This window comes from Erithacus rubecula, assembly GCF_903797595.1.
Source record: "Erithacus rubecula genome assembly, chromosome: 2".
NCBI lineage: Eukaryota > Metazoa > Chordata > Aves > Passeriformes > Muscicapidae > Erithacus > Erithacus rubecula.
In genome coordinates, this window is record NC_136685.1 from 100455741 (window position 1) to 100476357 (window position 20617).

At 44.8% G+C, this 20617-nt stretch overlaps 1 protein-coding gene and 1 long non-coding RNA gene across 9 annotated transcripts; one reads left to right on the forward strand and one right to left on the reverse strand.

Moving 5' to 3' along the window:
- Positions 1 to 1311: 1311 nt before the first annotated feature.
- On the reverse strand, positions 1312 to 17284 carry B3GNT2 (UDP-GlcNAc:betaGal beta-1,3-N-acetylglucosaminyltransferase 2). 8 transcript variants are annotated; one of them, XM_079324796.1, is made up of 2 exons: positions 17134 to 17284; positions 1312 to 3118 (listed from the first exon to the last, which is right to left on the reverse strand). In XM_079324796.1, exon 2 carries the CDS (start codon positions 3107 to 3109, stop codon positions 1916 to 1918), a length of 1194 nt encoding a protein of 397 aa, XP_079180922.1. In that variant the 5' UTR covers positions 3110 to 3118; positions 17134 to 17284; the 3' UTR covers positions 1312 to 1915. The 8 variants fall into 8 exon arrangements, with proteins under 8 accessions (XP_079180922.1, XP_079180920.1, XP_079180918.1 ...); XM_079324794.1 differs by lacking the exon at positions 17134 to 17284 and adding an exon at positions 16626 to 16763; XM_079324792.1 differs by lacking the exon at positions 17134 to 17284 and adding an exon at positions 16437 to 16605.
- Positions 17058 to 19647, forward strand: LOC306811361. Its single transcript, XR_013776658.1, has 2 exons — positions 17058 to 17125; positions 17717 to 19647. It is a non-coding gene; the product is annotated as an uncharacterized lncRNA (long non-coding RNA).
- Positions 19648 to 20617: the final 970 nt, after the last annotated feature.

Genomic DNA, 20617 nt, shown 5'->3' on the forward strand with positions numbered 1-20617 from the left:
TTGGCCCAAATCTTGAGGAAAATCCCATGAATATTTAAACAAACAGGGTAGGAAGTAACTCATGTAAAACCTGCAGCTCTTTCAGAAAGGTGTCACTTCCCATAAGGAATGACAAAGCACAAGGGTCAAACCTCACAGCACAACACCAGAGCACAGCCTGTTTTTTATCCATGCTGGGGTCAACATGATCACCTACAGAACAAAGAGGTGGAAGACCAGAACACTTCACCTCTCCCTGAACAAACAAAGCACCACACTTGTTCCAGGTTAACTAAGGAAAAAGAAAGCAGGTGAGAAAGCAAAGAGAGGTGTTGCTGCCAAGTTGTTTTAATCAAAAATTCAAGTGCCAGCCATTCAATCCACTCCTTGGCTCCTTTCAACTGCACCAGCAATGGCATTGTACAATTATTTCTCCACATACTATTTATCCCAAGGCACTTAATGCCCCCCTTGCTTTCACCAGAGTTGTCCATCTATTACAACATCTAATAAATACAGGTACAAGTGTGACATTTTCTTGATAGTCTGCTACATAAGCTTAGAGAAATCTGTCATATAAAACCTTTGGTTTCTGAACTTCTGAAATATAGAGTGCAATTGCTCTGCAAGTCAACACGAGGCATTACCAGAAATATTTAAATCACATTTTATTTTTCAAATTCAAAAATAACATTTAGCTTTATTTACCACGTTACACATCTCAGATTTAAAATATCATGCTCTATTTAAATATCCAAGTGACGACACTATACAAATAAAATGTTACACAAAATATATTTAAGAAAATGTTTTGGTCTTTAATCTGAACAATAAATAGACAGGCACTTCTACATATACAAAGAAAGCCACCACTATTTAGAGTAATTCTCATAAGCAATATGTGGAAATAGAGAAGATCTGAGTTTCGAGGACATGTAACTCTACATGAGGCTTCATGCAAACTTCAAAGTTTGGTTGGGAATTCGAAACTCGGGATCTGCACAATTCCGGATTTGCCACCGCTTTACAGAGACCCGAACCACGCTCTCAAGAAGCAATGTGCAATTTCTGTCATTTCCATCAAATCAAGCTACCTGATCACGTTTAGTGCCTCAACACAAAGCAAGGATTGACCAGAGCAGCTTTCCACACAAATAACGGCAGCAAAAGTCAGCTTCAGTACGTAAGCTTGAGGCAGGGGCAGCCCTGTCTGTCCAGCCCCAAAACAACCTCATCTTTTTCCTTATACGTTGAACTCTCAGAGGGCATTTCAAGCAGAATTATCCTTTTTTGTAAAAAAACCCCAAAACAAAAAAACAAAACAAAACAAAAAAACCCAAACAAACAAAACCAAAACAAAAACTTCATCTAATAAAAGGGTAAATCCTTCAGGTACAGGTACACCTTGCACAAAGGATTGTAAGTAAAGGAAAAATACACCGTTACAGGATGCAAAAGGACTAGAAGCTCTAAATTAAAAAAAAAAAAAACAAAAGAAAAAAAATCAAAATTCAAAGTCTTTGAAGTGTATCATACCTAAAAGTAAAACTACATTCCCTCAAATTGTGTATTTTCAATTTACAGTGGTTTCCACACACAAACATTTCTAAAGGGAAAATGATCTTCCACCACCACAACTGATGAAAGATGCACTGTGATAGGCAATCCCTATTTCCAGTACAGCTAACCAGTCACTGACAGCTAGTAATAGCCTCAAAGTCTTTTTTAAAATTAATCCCAATATTGAAACATAATGACCACCAGGACAGTGGAAAAGTCAGGACCAAGTCTTCAAGCCATCCCTTCAAATTTTAGTATTACTCTCATTTTCAGAAGTACAGGAAAAAGTTTACAGCAAAAATTTAACTATTAAACAGAGCTTCAGTGATCCGAACTTTCAAAGTTTTTTGGGCTTAAGACACTTACGCACATTACTCTAACAATTTAAGTGTGGATCTTGCAAGCGTGTCCAAATCCTAATCATTTCTTGAGGTTTTCTACTATGCACTAACATTAAGTTTGTGTAGGAACAGATGTTATTTCTGTATTTCTCTTCGATATCAAACGTTTTGAATCCTTTGTGTTTTTCTGGAGCAAGCCCAAGCTTCTGAAGGCACATTCCAGTATAAACATCATCAATAGGGTAGAGGAGTACCTGGTCAGATGCATTATTCAGTCTTAGTGCCAGATCACCAGAGTACAGGAACCCGCCGCCTCCTGCGTACGGGGGGTACGAACCTTCATAAACACTTTCTGGGATGTAGTACTTCAATTTTTTCTCTCTGTGAGGTCCAGCATCTTTGATCACGTCACCTATAAATAAGTCTTTGGCTTTTTCCTTTGATAAACTCTTCAAGTAATCCAGGATCTGATTGGTATTCACAAAAACATCATCATCACCCTTAAAAATAAACTGGGTGTTTGCACAGCTGCTGCTGACCCATTTCAGAAACAGCACCTCTTTCAGAGTCAGATTGAAGAAAGTGTCTCTGTAGTTCCAGAGGAGAATGTCTTGGTGGGTGTCACTCTCAAATTTAATCATGTGTGAAAGGTCAGGAAAATTATCCTCTGGTGGAGTCTGCCCAAGTAAGAAGACCCTTCTGACTATCACATCCCCTGATTTTATTTCCTTGCCCCAGGATTCCCTAATTGCTTGTCTTCTATCAAAATGGGGTATAAGTGACTTAATAGCCAGCAACAGGAAAGGTTTCTGTTCACACTTGTTTGGCTGATCCATTAGTAATGAGTAATTTCTACACCTCAAATAGAGGAGGAAGTCTTTGAATCTGTCTGGCAAGTTTGCAAAGTCACTAACCTCTGAGTGCACCAAGGGGTCAGGGTCACAGGAATTGAGAGCACTCAGGTTAGAAACCAAGTTCTCTTCCACAGTCATATTGGAAAGCAAGGACAGAATAGGGTTGTACAGCAGCTCAAGCTTCTGTTGCTGTTTGTTCCAATAAGCTTTGTGAGGAGTGTATTTCCTCCAGAACTTGCTACGTGGTATAACAACACGGCCTTTGGCATTCTTGTCTTGGCTGCCGCTCTTCGAGACTTCCACAATCACATAAATAAAAATGTTTACCATCATCAGAATTCCCAGCAGCTTTAATCTTCTGCGTCCAACACTCATTTCTCATATCTAGAAATAAATTTAAAAAAAGATTTTTAGCTTTCTTCCCAGCAAGTACTTGATCTCATTAAAAATGCTAACTACTTTCAAATATAAGTTAGCAGCCTAAAAACCAAGGTTACCTACACCCCTGAAGAAGCAAAAGCTAATCTGTCTCTTATACACACACATATGGTTTGGGGTTTCATCAGCAAGCTGGTACAAATGTGAAGCTTCCATTTGCAGCTTAGGAAAGTTACACAGCTTTTCATGGTGAGTCTGAATTAGCCAGCAGTTTTTGCTTCTCATTTAGATCCTCTTTGAACACTTGACCATATAATAATTAGAATCTGAGCCCTCAGCTTGGCAAAAGCAAGCTGAGATAGCTTTTTTTTTCTGCTAGTAAGGTGAGCTGAAGGGTATAGAATAAATTGCTATATGATAAGGTCATTTATTTTTAAATTAGGTTACAGGCTTTTATACTTGCACTCTCACACCTTCCAACTATGTAATAGGCAGAGCCAAATTTTAAAGTACATCATCAGTTTCTGACAATTTCACTTGGCTGTTCCTTGGAATAAAGGCTGACAAAACTTGCCAGCTGCATTGCTGATATCCAGACAGAAGAGAACATGAACTCAGAATTTTTTCCCCCCTCCAACTGGAAAAAAGGAATTCAAACAGTAAATGAAAATAGTGCAATTATTACTAGGAAGGAAAAAAACCCTAAAAAGAAGTTAAAAAAGCAGAGGTCTTCCATATGTGCACACTTGGAACAGTACGTGTACATCTCTGCCACAGAAGTTCTGTGATCCATCTTCAGTTTTTACTGGGGGAGAAAATGGATCAATCCCTCTTTCTTCCACAGCTGTCAGAATGCAGGTACAAGGAGGAACATGGAAACAGCATGTTCCTCTAGACCAGTGCTTACCAAACTGTTTACTAGCCCTGGGGAACATCAATGTACAAGCTGCACAAATAATTCAGAATGAATAAGAAGGGTACAAAGCCTATGCTGAAGCCACATACAGAACTCAGTGTCAAAGACACTTTCATGTGCCAGGAGTATAAATGACTATTGGAAGATCAGAAAAGCCTAATGTAAATAAAGGATTTGTAGAGACTTTTGGAAGTCCAGCTGTAAGCACTGCCTCAGGCCCTGAGGTGACAGAGCAACAGCAGACAGGGAGGCAGACTGAGAAGAAAACCTTGTACTTGCTGCTGTTTTCTTTTTTTCAACCATCCCCCAACACCTGAGCAACACGGACCCTTGGTCTCTTATTACTCTCTTGGTTTCATCAGTCTTACTTTGTTTTACTCCTCAAGAAGTTAAACACTGAACTACTAAAAATTTAGGAAGAAAGCAGCAAGTAAAAAATCAGTAATCTTTTCTCTCTTATTTGACCCATACCCATTCTTAAATCCAAAAGGGTGTGTGGGGGTGTTTTTCTGGAACTGAAATCCAAAGCCACTCCTAAAAAAATACAGCCTTTCAGAAAAATGCCTGTGCTTCCTCATGTATTATCTGCATATTTATCTCTGTATATGCTCAAGCCAGACCTACTTTATTTCGTATTCTACTCTCAATCAGCTATGAAGTTTCGGTTCTAATTTTAAAGTATTTTCTTATATACCTCAAAGACAAAATCACACTTGTGGTCACTGCCATTGTTTAAGATAAACAGCTGAAGTTAAGAAAGCACTCGGGTTGGTCACAAAGACTTCAAAGGAACTTTATCTTCCTCTTTCAACTGCCACTAAAAACAGATAAACACATTGGTTTTCTACATTTCCCTTTCAGTAGACACAGAAAATACCGGAGAAGGGGCCGTCCCCTGTTTCGTGCTGTTCCCCTGCGCTCAGCATGAACATCAGGGCTTATCTGCCCTGTCCTCTACAGCACTTCTCTAAGCAACAAATGATGTGGTATCTGACCTATGATCCCAGGATTCCAGAGACAACAGTGACTGCTCCCTCCTAGGAACAGCCAACAAACACGGGATTTCAGCCAAAGCTTGATTTTTCAGGATATGTAGCACCACACAGCTCATCTGTCATAGCCCCCAGCTGACCAAGCTGAGAGTATTCAGCACCTCTAAGGAATCTGGATACTTGACCTGAGACTCTTCTGGCACAATGAGACACTATTTGCTAAGACTTCATTTCAAACACTTAAAATCCTTCAGTCCACTATGACTGCAATTCCTTGTGGCAAATGAGACAGGGATCCTGAGCAGAAAAATCCCAATTTACTGTCTGACTTGGTAGAGCTCTTCAGCAGAAAAAGTACAAGACTGGCAAGATGACAGTGGTTCCATCTCACAAAGCACAGTAAATGGTATCACCACCACAAGCAAGTACTGCCAGCCTCTGTTCCAGGCTGGGGATCCACAAGCAGGTGAACCAATCTAATAATTCGTGCAGGCCCAAGGTAAAACACCCAACTTTTCCACCCCTTCAAGTCTGACAGAAGTCACAGCCTTTCACTGTAAATACTTTTCTGAGGGCAGGAGTTCGGCTGTATTTTCTAAGTGGGCTGAGGACCACATCTACATTATCTGACTGCCAAACCCAAGCATTACAAGTCCATTTACTTACTGGGGCTGACAAAAGATAAGATAAAATAATCCCTGTTACCAGCAGGTATCACACCTACCACCCGACTGGTCCGGGACTAAACTACCAGGAATCTGGCAAAGCCAAGCTGTAATTCAGGTATCTAACAGACATAACCACCCTTCTGTCTTTGCAGAGACTGCAACTGGTGCTAGGGCAGGCATGGATGTTCCCAGGTAACTTCAATTTAGGGCCTGATGTCCCTTACAGCAGCTGAACAAGCAGCACCACTTCTGACAGTGCTAGGAACAGCACATGCAGCAGTGACACTGCTGCTTCTGAAATTAACTGTTTTAGCTACTTAACACATCACAAACCATATGGAGTCCTTCTAACCTCCTGTGAGAGGCATCAATTGTCTTAATAGCTCGGATCTGTTCAGTGAGTTAAGAGATTTCTGGACTGAGAACAGCACGGTTTTGGAAGGAGATGATGTTGAGAGCCCCGGGCTGTTGTAAGAGTCTGTGCTATTTACAGCTTTAAAGAATTTGAAAGCTGTTTATTTTCTAACAACTCCACATCATGAAATCTCTTTTCCCCCCCTTGGAAAAATCCCCTTTCATATGACAGTAATTAAGAAAACCTTAAGAACAGGAGAATATTGAACAGATAGCCGCCCTGCCCTTCTGCAGAAGTTGTTTCACACGGTGGTTACCACTGGAAACATTCAATGTTTTCTGTGCTCTCCAACCAAGACAGCCTGAAACAATGTTCCAGCTGCAGGAAAGTAACCACAATAACAACACGCTATTCAAAGCATCAAGAACTGCACTGAAATTCAGAGCAGCTGATGTTTATTTTAACATTACTTTTAACTATTTGCATATACCTGCTTTGAGACATCTTTCAGCATATTATTTAGCTTGGGAGAAATTCTAATCTGCCAGTGTTTTAATACCAAAGGACAGTGAAACTTAGGCATGGAATTTCAAGATCTGAGTAAATATAGCAAGACTAGGGAAGGATGTGCATATATTTTCCTAAAACACAGCCCAAGGCAGAAAGAACTATAAAGAATTCGAATAAATGCCAAAATAATTTCACATTCTCTCTCCCACTAGTTATCTTCAGCAGACTTTTACTCAAAAAAAACCCCTAAAGCAGTACCAAAATCCCACCAAAAAACCCTTCACATCCAAGAGAACCAATGGTATTGAGGGATTTGTCTAGTAATGTTCCCCTGGTTTTCTGTAAAAAGGTTTTAGAGGGCCAGATTTGCATTTGAGCAATATTTACATATGTAACTGAACCTGGTCTCACTTTGTCCAACCATTTTTTTAATGTGTCTAGATTTTCAACTTCTATGAATCATACAGGTTCCTCAATTTCTCCCCACACCAAGAATCTGGAATGACTCACAATTCTATTGCCACACAACGGAGAGGAATCCTTGGAAACACAAACTGTTAATAAAACATACGACATTATTTTCTCTACACACATTTGCAAAGCTAGCTACATGAACTTTAATCTGTCAGCCCTTCCCCTTCTTTCTATCTATATGTCATTTTTTATAAGACAGTAACAACAACAACAAGAAATAATTTAGTACTTTAAAAATGCAGTAGAGATATTTTTTAGAGTTATGTATCAGTGGGGTTTGGTATGAGGTGTAAGCCTCATACCAAACCACTCAGTTCTGCACAAAGACCATGAAGTCATCGTGCACCCTACACAAGGGATGGCTCTGGAGTGCAGGAGCAAAGCAAGACTCCACTTGCAGGCTCTCTGACCTCACCCACTCACAACCACAGCAGAGGAAACATGTTCCAGCAGGGTTCTTCTCCAGCAGCAGCCACAAGTGACCACATTCCTGCACCGGAGCTCAGCCTCCATTAGGTGAGAACCCCACCCTACAAACCTGCCAGCAGCTGCAGTGCAGACAGCCCCTGCAGCGACCTGGGCGATCTGTGAGCATTACCCTTACATCTCTCAGACTGCCACCACCTGCAGGCCAGCAGGATTTTGTTATCCAGAGTCTCACTTCTCCAAGCAGTCAGATAACTCACAGTATCTCAAGGCATTGCTCAGAGCAGTCATATTCCGGTGAAACTCCAGAAGTGAATTTGTCAAAAGTTACTACAAATTGGTAGGGAAATCCCTACTGCATTCAAGTTAGTAAAAGCTTCATAAGAACTCAAAACTCACTCTCTCTAATACCTACTTGATTTGTGCCCCACATGACAGATGTCAGCTTTCAACTGTGCTATTAAAAGACTAAACAGTTCTTCCATTTACTGCTGAACGCTAAGTTCTGAGGAGCAGAATTCCAGAATCTTCACAGTAAGTTTTACTATGTTTCCTGTCACCATTTGGACTAATTTCAGGTCATCCCCTAGTTCTAGCTCCTTCAGCAGAAAAGAGAAGCTACCAGAACCTTGCCTTTTAAGGTGTGCTATTTAAAATTACATCTATGAAACAGAAGTTTTGTTGATTTTATACTGGTGCTTAGAAATACTGCAGCAGCACCCAGAGAGTCTGCATCGAGTTATCTTTGCATCAAGTTATCATTACAAGGTTATTCAACACTAAAAACTTACTTTTAACATCTTTGAAAACACCCTATATGAAATTTCTGCTTGACAGTACACTTAGAGAAGGAAGAGATACCATCAGCTCACCACTTTCTCAAACTGAATATTCTAGCCCCAAACCAAACTGCTGAAATCCCCAGAACTTCAACCAGAGATAGTAATCTATTTTTTCAGCCATTTTAAAATCAGTCAGCTGCCAGTAAATCATCAGATCATTCCAGCCCTCTCTGTATTTCAGGTTATTTGCAGGTGTCTGTCATAAAAGTTCTGGGTTTGATTGAGAAAATATTTAAATATGGTCCACCTACTGAATTCCCTGCAAGATAGACCTAAATCTTTTCTTTTAACCTGTTAAAATTAAATCCTTGGATCAGGTGAAAGAACATTCAGTTTTATATTTGAATTCTTGTGTTTCTATACAAGATCAAAGCATATGCATGAAAAGGCCATTATGAAAAATATTCTGCAAACTCAATCCTGGGTTTAATTGAGGTTCTAATTTTTGTACTGGTATAGACTTATTTGAGTTTGGCCATGGTTTTCCACGGGGATGAACAAGTAATGTAGCTGCACATGTACATCACACCTACACAAGTCAATTTAAACAATGGCAGTGTCTCAATAGATCAGAGCATCTTGCTAACATTACCATTCTATACCAGCAGCCACACTGGACAGCTATGAAGGTGTTTCTAACTGCCCATTAAAAAACAAACAAACAAACAAACAAACAAACTCAAAACAACAGAAGACTTGTGATGAAAAAAGTTTGGTTTCTTTGCTTAACAGCAAAAATGGTTTGGGCTGTTGGTTTTGGGGTTTTTTTCCAAGTAATTGAGATTTCACACTGCCAACCAAGGGTAAGATCTCAACTCGCTATAAAAATAAATATTAAAGTTAAATATGCCAGTAGTTGAGGGCCTGTGGTAGCAGATGTGACCTGTTTTTCCCAGTTTGTTAAGACAAAAAATTCCTGTACCACTCTAAGGTTAGTTCTAGCTTGAGAATGATGATGTGAATTTGTTAGGAATAACCTGGAGCTGCCAGCTTCTGATTTAAGAGGAACCTCAGTTTTCACTTGACAGGCTTCAGCTTGAATGAACAGTAAATTATAAAGAATCAAGAGAAGGGGTTTAACTGAGTGTCAGCAGAGAAATAGTTCTTGGAACAAAATTAATTGTCATTCATCACATCAATTAGAAGTGGGGGAGCACAGTTCCATGGCAGTTTAATACAGCTTCAGTCATAGCTGACTCATTCCTGTAAATTTATTCCTTCCCCTGCATAAACTGCATAGTCCCATCCACCTTTGCTCTGATTTGATTGTGGTGAATCAGTTCAGGGAGTTGGAAGACAATAAAGAACCTACAACAAAGCAGCAATTAGCTTTCAGCCAGCTCACAGCACTCCAAGATGTGCTGACAAACACCAGGAATAGTTCAGGAGAAGAGGGAAGGCTCGCACAGCTCAGGCCACAGCAGAGCCCATCTGTCACCAGCCTCAGCTCTCATGTACCAGCACTCTGCTGCTGCTGACTCCCACCTTCATCCACAGCTCCCTCGGGCAGGGCCACACACAACCAGCACTGCTCCACCAGAGGCACCAAGAGCCTGGGCCACCTATTCCACTACAAGGTACGTCCCGGGGCCTGAATTTCTCAGGCACTTTGTACCCAGGTCAGTGGGGCAGCGACTGGCTGGCGTGGCCCACCCATATCTGCTCCTTGCTGTGGGATTATTCCAGCTGCACTTTATCTACCCATAGTTACTAGCCAGCCAAGGAAGTGGATAAGGAGCCACCTTCCTCCCAGACACCTTGTGCTTGGATCAGTGCTAGTTCTGGTGAGAAAGAATGGATGTAATACACGGCAAACATGACTGATGCTTTCAGCAGGCATTTAAAGAGAGAAAGTCTGCAGTACAGACACTCTCCTACTTCTTACTTTTGTGCTGTATTTGAAATAAAACTCATGATTAGAAAACCTACACAAAACGCAGATAACCATAATTTCCACAAACAAGCCAACACATCTGCTCCTGGTATCTCTTCCAGTTTTATCTTAAAACCAGTAATTAATCCTGCCTTAACCATATTCCAACCACCTTTATATCTGCACAGAGAGCAATCATTATTTAGTCAACTAACAAAACCGTCCTTCAAGCACCATACCTCAGGTCATCAAAATTTTACCTGTGCTTTGTCTTCTTGCCCACATTAGATACAAACCACACTACCAAAAAATATGTTTCAAAACCAAGAACAGTGTTACTTAGTACGGCTGACGAAGTCAACACCTCCCCCTGGTTACCACCATCCTCTGGGGTTAAAAATAAATACCAGTTTTCAATTTGACTTCCCCAAGCTGCTGCCTTTGTGTGATGGGATACACAACTGAGAGGGTAAAATTCCCAGCCATCTCAAACCATATTTCCCTGCCATGTTTTTCCTTGTGGTTACTCAGAAGTCAATTCAAACCAAATTCATACCGTGAATATTCATGTCAGAATTCTGGAATCTGCCTCTGAACTTACAGTACTGAGCTAAACAAGCATTGAAGAATTCAAAGGCTACATTTTAAAATGCAAATACATAAAAAATACTTTTGCCTTCAACTGTTTTTGGTTTCAGGTGTAATTAATACTTACAGGAAAGTTCTTCATTTTTCTGAATAATTCGTGTAAAGTTCAGAAAAATCAGTGGAGTGGTAAGCAGAGAAGTTCATTGTCCTCCTTCAAAGCTGTAAAACCCAAGATACAGATCTCCTTCCAGACTATCAAGTTTAGGGAAAATGGAACAATTTCTCCAGCAAGCTTTAGGCAGCTAAAGATGCATATAAGTACCAGGAGGATTTTGTAAAGGATCTTTAAGACGGCTAGGCAGCTAACTCCCGTTTTTGTTAGCAGCAGATAAGCATCTAACCCGATTAGAAACTTCTAAATCCGAGTAGCACCTTCTGTACCTGTTACCTGCACAACCAAAGTGAGCATCCACAAAGCTTGAGAGTGGTTTGGGTAATCAAGCTAAGGCTGTTCTGCACGGGTTTTAATTGTTTTTGTTCAAAAGCAGATCAACAATAAATTTGCAGCAAGAATTTCCATCCCAAAGGCAGCTTCCCATGAGCAGTTTCTAACTTTCAAATACCAGATGAAAAATGTAATTGCTCAAATAAGATAAACCAGCACTACATTCAGGATGCAGTGAACCATTCAGCAGCAGCTCTCCTTAAACTCACTTAAAAGAATTCCATCCTTTCCCAGGCCAAATTCAAATACGAATTCCCATATTTGCGTGGCTCACCGTGTTACATTATGTACAATCCTGAAGACAAGCAAAGGTTATTTCCCAAAGGTTATTTAGCTGCTTCTCTCCTCAGTTCAGTTCACGATCCAGCTGCAGCAACACCAGCACCAGGCTGGGAGCACACACACCCCCGAACTGCCCCGGGACACAGCGGGATGCTCCCGGCGCATCCCACGGCACACACCTGGGTGGGGCACACAAATCTTCGCCGCCACTGTAAATTCTCCCCTAAACCCCACACCAATACGCAGCTCGTCTGGCGGTTCATAAACCACTGAGCTCTGGGAATCACCCTTTCACGGGGTGATTTGTCATTCTCACCCACAAATCAAGGTTTCCTGCTCATTTGATCCAGATAGCTGGATTACAAACTGAAGGGATTGAGTCAATACACTCTCAAAACTAACTCTTCTGAGTGTGCTTAAGATGAAGCAGCTGCTAAATTCCAGAAGTTATTTACAAAGACGAGCAAAACTGTCTCAAAATTAAATACTTGTCAACTCTTACTGTTGTATTTCTCCTAAACAACAAAGGTTTCTTAACCAACTGCTGATGGAAACTGCTTCATCAATTCTCCCTTGGAAACTCTCAGCACCACACCCATCACACACGAGGATTCTTCTCCTTACTTAAATGCTAATTGCGTCTCACGAGGCACCAATTCAATCATTCCTCTGCACAGTTCATCACAAGACAGTTTAATGATCCAGTCTTTTCACTGGGTTTTACACGATCTGGAGACTGGGGGAGGTTTATACTCGGGCACCTTTGAAATCCTAAAAGGCTCAAGGAAATGAGAGGGAAAGATACAGGCAAAGAGCAGCAGAGTCCCAGGCACCCGCCAGTGCTTCCTATGTAAAAGGAAAATGTGACTGGACAGGTCTGACATTTATTCCCCAACTTTTGGTCGGTGACTTCTTCACTATGTACTAAAAAGACAGGAAGAGCCTGTATTTCATCCTACCATCATCACAATCTTTTCTTTGTTTTCTGCTGTGTTTTAGGCACATAAAGGGTGCTTGCTTACATAAAGGGTTAAAACTGTGAACTGATAAAAACATCTAAATATATCTCTGTGAGGTCAGAACATGGGAGAACAGGGATAACACATTAGGAATTTTTGTGAACCACACTCACAGGCACAAATTCTTATCCAAACCACATGAAGCACTGTCCCATGTAGGGCCAGGAGTTGGACTCCAATGATCCCTGTGGGGATCCCTGTTCCAACCATGATTCCATAATAAGCACTTATATGAACACAGCCTATGACACACCAGAAACATCAAACACTAATCCCGTGATTGCATACGCACCCAACCTTCTTCCCAAATTAACTGTTAACACTTTGGTTTAAAATATGTTAGGGACTAATATTGCATATACCTGGAGAAAAAAAAAGTTTGAATTTAAAAAGTAAACGGATGCCTACTTGTTTCAAAACTACTGATGCATTTCTACCACAGAATAATAGAAAATGTAATAAAGAGATACACTAAGTAAAAAATCCCAAACCAACAACCTGTGAGGGACAAAGACTGTTTCAAGCGTTTGGAAGGCAATCAATCCTAATGGCCTTCAAAAAACATGAACATGAAAACCAGAAGTTAATATTCTCATTATTTTGATGAAATAAATAATAAATTCTCAATATTTTGCTGCGTTATTTCTATATTCTGTGCTAAGCTCACTCTTGCCAGTATCTTCCCTCCACCCTGCCTTTGGCCTATTTTTGGTAAGTTTGAGAATTATTCACTTTAAGCTCTACCTGTAAGAAACCTCCCAGTCTCTACTATGCAGGCTGCAAACTCTTCAAAAAGCAGCAGTTAATATTCTTTTACTGCAGGAGCTGCAACCAAACCCAGTAAAAGAAAAGATCTGGAGTGTCAGCCTTCGGTGTGTTTCTGATTGAGCTGCTTTAGTCACTGGCAGCACAAGCCACAAGTCTGAGAGCACACAGGAAAAGTCCAACTCAGAAGTTTCGCAACCCGCCTGAAGTAAAGATTTTGCAAGATCATCTGACACACTTGTCAAAAATTCACTGATGTGTCGAGAAAGAGCAAGTTACCAAAGAGCTTGGCTGGAGATTTTAAGTGATACTGTTCAATATTTTTTCTGTCCTTGGGGTAATTTGGAGCAAAATGACCATACAGGTTTTGGTCAAGTGCACAGATCAATGGCAAGGCAGCCCTGCTTCCTGACTGCTGTGATAATGACAATATTGGCTGTGGTAGGAGACATGATCACATCCTACTTTTCAAACACGATCAGCACTGACACAGCCTTTTATCACTACCATTTCTTTCCTCCTTCAACAGGATTTACAGCGCCAACAGGAAAAATCACTGTCAGATCCACTGTGAAAACTGCTGCACCAGGTGGCAGTAAAATGACAGTTCCTCAGGGTCTCAGCACTGGCAAGTCACCATGGATAGCATTCCTCCAAAAGGTTTAGTTCTCCAAGGAATCTTTGCCAGGGCAGGCAAGAAGATGAAGACTAAATTCTGCATTTTTTCCTCCTCTATATAGACTGTGGCACTCTCATACAGACGCCCAGATTTGTCAACACAGAATACAACACCACTTTATCCACTCATTTCTCATCAAACACTGCTTTTTCTCTGAGCAAATACCACTTTTCCACTGATCTCCTCAGCAGCATCTTCACTACTCATAAGTATTTAAAAAATTTCAGGAGCAACTTCCAGGCAATAATAATAAATTATTTGACTATCAGTGACACCATGTTCATTAGGAACAATCTCCGGGGAGATTACTGAGTTTTACCTATTATAAAACACGGCATCAGACAGCCAGCTAGCACTCCCAGCCATCTAAAGCATGACCTTCAAAAACAAGCCCCTTCAGCTCTGCTACCTTACTGCATTTTCCTCATCATGAGGAAACGAGCAGAAATCCAAGCAAAACCACTTTACAGGTGACAAGATGACAGAATGACTTTAAATACATTCTATTTTTTATGCTCTATCCGTACTTTCCTACAGCCATACAGCTCAGCACTGCACAACATCTCCTGTAGAAAGTCACACGTTCAAAGCAAGCAGCAAAACTAGTGTTTTCTTTAAGCCAAAATATTGACTCTAACCGATAGTATTACATTTTTAGGTACAAGACAAACATTCTGCACTTTAATCCATCTCCATGGCAGTATTGTTTTTCTAAAGATATATATCTTCTCGAGTAGTCTGCAGCCACGGGAAGGAAAAAAACAAAAACAAAAACAACACAAACCAAAATCAACAAAAAAAATCCCCCAAACCATTACAAATTAAATCTGCCGAATGAGGAAAGCTGATTCTCCGTTTCGTTTCCTCCACGCATCTCGTAACAATTCAGCGCTCATTCATTCAACTCCTCCGATGGCTCATCAGGCGTTCCGGCTGGGGCACCGAGCGGCAGGGCAGCCTCTGCCAGCAGCCTGGGCTCTCCATCCGAACCGAACCGAACCCCGAGCGCGCCACGCACCACAGGGTGACCCGCCCCACCCTCCGCACACGCCATCGGTGACAGCACGGGAGCCAAAGCGGAACTGCCAGAACTCGAAACCGCTTTGAGAGAAGAGAACTTGCGTTCCGGGCTGTCTCTCTCCCTTTAAGACGGTGAGCAGCAATTTACCAGAAATTTCCTCAAAGGACAACACGCTATAATCATGTTTCCTCAATAACTCGCAGATGACATGTCTAGCATGTAATTTTGTGCACGCATCTTTCCACGGTCGGACTAAACTTCTGCGCCCAAACCAAGTCTTTCTGTCCAAAAAATATTAAAATAAGAAAAAAAAAAAAAAAAAAAAAAAAAAAAGAAAAAAAAAAGAAAAAGAAAAAAAAGAAAAAAAAAGAGAGAGGGAAGAGAAGGAGAAAACCCCACAACGAAAAAAAAAACCCAAACCAACAACCGAACGGCGCAAGCTCTTATTTTGCATAGTTAAAACTAACCATGAGTACTTAATAATCAACCCCAACAGCACTGAGCATTTTGGGAAGTCGGATTAAAGGGTTACTCAAGTAACTTTCACCACCAATTTTTGCAGGCTGAGTCGCGAGCTGGAGCTTAGCCACGATCCCTGCGAGCAACCAGAAATCCCCTCCTGACGGGACACAGGATGTGCCCGGAAGTTTGAAGGACTAAAAAGCATCACCTCGTGAAGGAGCACATACGTTCAGGCGAACTCCAGCAAAAACACCATTTTCTCCCCTTTCAGGTCCACCGCCACTGCCTCAGCGCTCCGCTGTCTAGAATGCCGAGGCGGATGTTAATAATTAACCCCGCAGCGGGCTAATGAGGTGACCGCGGGAGCGCTGCGAGCGTCCCCGCTCCGCCCCCGCCGCCCCCCGTGCCTCCCTCCAGCCAAGCAGCGGATTGCAGCAGCTCCCGGCACTGCCGCAGCTTCCTCTGGAAAAACCTCACGGCTCCGGCACCACCAGCGCCGCCTCCCCACGGCTAAAAGAATAATATAAAAATTAGAAAGAATGTAAAAAGCGGGGACGAACACACGGTGGGCTGAGCTGGCCTGAGTTTCATCCCTGCCCGGCAGGCTGCGCCGCTCCCCGCCGCTCCGGCTGCAACATGTGCCGGCTGCCGGGGCAGGCACTCGGCTGTGACCCCACCCTGCCGCCGCCCGTCACCTCCCAGCCGCGAAGAGAAAAATCCCGGCCCCCAAAAACACCCCAAATTCACGTCTCCGCCCCTTCACCCCCCGCGCCGCCAGCTCGCAGCGGTCACTACGCAAACAAGCGAGAGGCGACGGGGAAGGAAAACCTCACGAGCTGGAAAAGCAGGGGAGGTGAAAAATTAAGTTTAAAAATGGAGCTTTTTTTGCCCCCCCAGCCGCTCCGGCAGCGCTGGCGGGGGCGGCGGCCGAGCCCCCCCGCCCGTACCTTGCCAGGCTGCCGCGGGGCTCCGCCGGGGTTCGCGCTGCCGCCGCCTCCGCATCCACCATGCTTTGTCCGGCCGCGGGCTGCCCTCGCCGCGGGCTCCCACCCGCCCGGCCCCGGCCCGCCGCCCCACCGCGGCCCTCGCAGCCGCCGCAGCTCCTCCGGCCCCCGCAGCGGGCGGGGGCTCCGCACCTGAGGGCGATGCCGGGGCGGCGCCGAGGCGGCCGCGGAAGGCTCGTCCTCCGTCCCCGCGGGACGCCGCCGTGTCCTCAGCGCCGGCCGCGCCTGAGGTGCGCGCCTGCGGCGGGCGGAGCGGAGCCGGGGCCGCGGCGAGGCGGAGGCGGCGGCGGGGGCGCGCCCGCGGAGCGCCTCTCACTTGTTGCCCTGTGGCAGAGCTCCGCGCGCGCGCGCGCTCGTCGCCCCCCTCGCCGCCGCGCGCTGCAGGGGGCGGGGGCGAGGCGGGCGGGGGCGAAGCACAGAGCGGGGCGCGAGGGCCGCGGCCCCGCCCCCGCCCGGCCGCCGGCGCCGCGGGTTGGCGGAGCGGCGGCGGGGGGTCCCCGCGCGCGCCGGGCCGTCCCCGCGGTTGGCGGAGCGCCGCCGGCCTGAGGGCACCGCGCGGGCGGGCGGCCGCGGCTGGGCGCGGTGTTCTCCCGCCGACCCCCGGCACCGAGCCCGGGCTGTAGAACTGAGAGGTATTTACCTCAGGAAAGGTGTCTGTGTTGTTGGAGGAGCGAGGCGAAGGGGGCAGACAGCGCTGCGTTGCCGCTGTTCGCCTTCCAGCCGGGCCGGGTGCTGCTGCCTTCACTCCCTCCCTGTGGAATCGGCCCCACAGCGGGCACCCTCCTGCCGGGAGTGGCCCCGGGTGGTTCCTGGCTCCTGTCCCAGCTCTGGTGGGCTGTGTCCGTCTGTCCGTGCGCGGGTCGCCGGCCATTCCCTCAGGACGCTTTTCCCTCGTTTTTTTTTCCGCGCGGCGCCAGGCGACAGGGGAAAACCCCTCAGCCCTGCCGAGGAATGCCGTGCCACATCACTTTTTAGTGTTTCTTCTTCGTGGTAAATATTCTTTGCATGGGGCTCAGCTTTCCGTGAAAGTCTTCAAAGCTTTAGTGAGTGCGGGAGGGAGAAGCACAGGGGTCCTTTAGATTGTCAAGGCTTCCCTTAGTAAAGAAGTTCGTGAGAATTTCCGATTTTGGGAATTCGCCTTCCAGTGCTGGTACTAAATCATGCATGACTCATCCATTAGTAACCTCTTTTGTTGTTGTTGTTGTTGTTTGCTTACTTGGTAGGTTGATGAGCCTGTGATGATTCCTAGCCAGACGTCCCTACGGAAACAAACCAAAGGAAACTCTCAGGAACCCAAGGTGCTTATTGGAATAAAACAAATGTGTACTGCTGCAGCAAAGAGGGCACATCTCATCGTGGACGGATCAATTTCAACCAGCAGACAGATTTACAGCTCCCACAGACTGTGAACCTCTCAGCTTTTCGTCCTACACAGGATGAAAATGAACACATGCCATTTGTTTCTATTTTTAGCACCTGTATTCTCAATCTAGTGTAAGGAGAGGCCCGACCAAAGGAATTGTCTCAATGTCACCTAGCACGACCACTTAAAAATTGTTTTCATTGCAAAGGGAGGGGTAAGTATGTCCCTGTGATCCATGAAAATACAGGTTATTCATTTCCATCTTGCAACACTCATTTTCACCCATATTCAATAGCTTGTGTGCCCAGCCCTAAACACATCTGGTTTGGGAAACAACATCTGTACCCACTGCACATCCCCAGCTCCCCACACTCCGTGTGTTAAATATTGGATGCCATTAGGAAACCTGCTGCCAGTCTCTTGGAGCTGCTCTAAAATCTTCGTTCAGGAGTCTGGAAGAAATGTCCCCATTCACAGTGCTTTGGTGGAGATGTTGCATATTTCATCCCTCTTCAAATATTTATACATGTACTTCACGTTTGAGTAAAGCTGTCCTTTTCATCAGAGCAGGACGATTACAGCAAAGGGAGGAATTACTCTAAATCGGCAAACATCACTGTCCATTAAGTAACACGAGGGCTTGAAAGGAGAATTGAGTGCCTGGCAGCCAGGAGCTTGGCTCCACTGTACAGGACATTTCATAATGATATGTTTTGAGATCAACTGGGAAAAAAAAAAAAAAAAAAACAAAACAAACCAAAACTCAGCTAGAGCAGTTTATCTCGTGACACTGGGTGCTAAGGAGCCGGGAAAAGCAAGTTGAAGCTGAAAGGGTTGGTCAGTGGTGAAATGGTCGATTGCCTTTGGGAGAAAGATACTTCTCCCAGTCCCACACCCAGCCGCACCCTCTCTCTGTAATCAGCGCGGCTCGGCTGGTCACGGCCGCCTTTGGAAACCTTCACGGGGGAAGGTGTTGTAATCCAAGTGTATTCCTTGATCCACTGGGCAGCTGGGCCTCAAAAGTTGTCTGAAAGCCCAAAAACACCCAGAACCAACAGTGCATTCCCTGACTGGGACGGCCCTGCTGTGCTCGGAGCAGCCGTGCCCTAAGAACCCCAGGGGAGGGGAGGCCGGGGCTCGCCTTGCCGACCTGCTCTCCCAAGCAAGGAGAGCACTCAGCCTTCCCTGGATCCAAATCATCGCACCTGGCAAAACCCTAAGCCCCGGGATGTTTCTTACCTGGTGCTGCCAATTAACAGGTCCTGGATGGGGCAGGACAGCAGGGACCACATGTCAGTACACATGTACAGCCTCTCCTGGATGGCTGCTTGTGCTGGGATGGAACCAAGGGAGGCCTGGAAAACGTGTGGTCAAAGTTGTTGTGCAGTTTGCTTCCGTGGCAGAAGAAGCAGGGTTTTCATGTTTCAGGTCTACAAAGCCAAGTTTTGTGACAGACACAGCAGTAAATCATTGCCCTTTTTTATTTCCCCCTCCAGACAAAGAGAGCAAATCCTTTTGACTGCAGCAGCTTTAATTTGGTCCGAATCTGGAATAACATTTTTGCCTGCGTATATAAAACACCACCTTCACTCAGCATCATGATGCAAATGATGAGATGCAGTGTACAGCCCTTGTCAGGGAGCTGCAGAGCACCAAACATTTCCCAGGAGCTGGGTACTGGGAAGTTGTGTGTTCAGGGCATCGGTGTCATATCACTTGGTGACAAATTCTTGTTGCCAGAATTTTTCTGTAGGTAGCATGGGATTCACAACAGCCAGAAAAGAGAATATTTTTTTAAACAATTAAACTCTCATTTTTTATCAAGTTCAAAATAGCTTCTGGATTCTTTCCTCTCTCTCCCCCCCCCCCCCCCCAGGCTATTTATTCACAGTATTTGGGTTCACTGTAATAAAAGCTGACCTGGAGACTGCTGCGTTTACATCAGTGGAAACGAGCTATGTACACTGGCCTTTTCTCTAGCAATTCCCTGTTAATTAATAATTGGTACATTGCCAGGAGCAAAGGAGAAGTAGGAATGAGACTCAGGTTATAAAATCTTCAAGGTTATCTCGCTGTGCCTGCAGCAAAGCAAGAGCGAGAGGGGCAGGACAGGCCCAAGGTGCTGGGAGAAGGGGATGGGCTGCGGGCCACTCGCCCCCGGGGCCATGTGCTGCATTCCCGGGGAGCCACATCCCAGCGCTCCCGGGGCCATCGCGGTGGCTGCCCGCACGTCCTCCCCCAGCCACGGGAAAGCAGCAGGCACAGGAATGTCCCTCTCTTGCGGCATTCCCAGTGCCTGCCTGTAGCCACCCTTGTCAACGCGGCTGGCTCGTCCTCCTGCAGCTCAGCTCGAGGGACCAGCACCCTGCCCAGCAGAAACACGGAGTAGCTCCTTTCCCTGAGTCTGGCATGGCTGGCAGTCGCTGACTTTATGGAAGTGTTTGCCCCAAATCCCTCACACTGCATCCAGAACATGCACCCACATCTCTATGCCCCTGCTCCAAAATGTGCATCCAGTGCTGAAAACGCTGCAGGCACACGGATACTGAAGCACCTCCTGAAACACCTGTGGACACTCACTTGTCTCTCCTGAATCAAAACCCTTCCATAAGGCCAGGGCAGCTGGAATTAATTTTCTCTGCTGGACCAAAGCTTATCCAGGATACTGATCTGCCTGATTTTTGTGGACATATTAATAGTGACTTGAGGACACCTGGGAAGCACAGAACTAACCCAAGTATGCTGCTGTGACCAAAGAGAG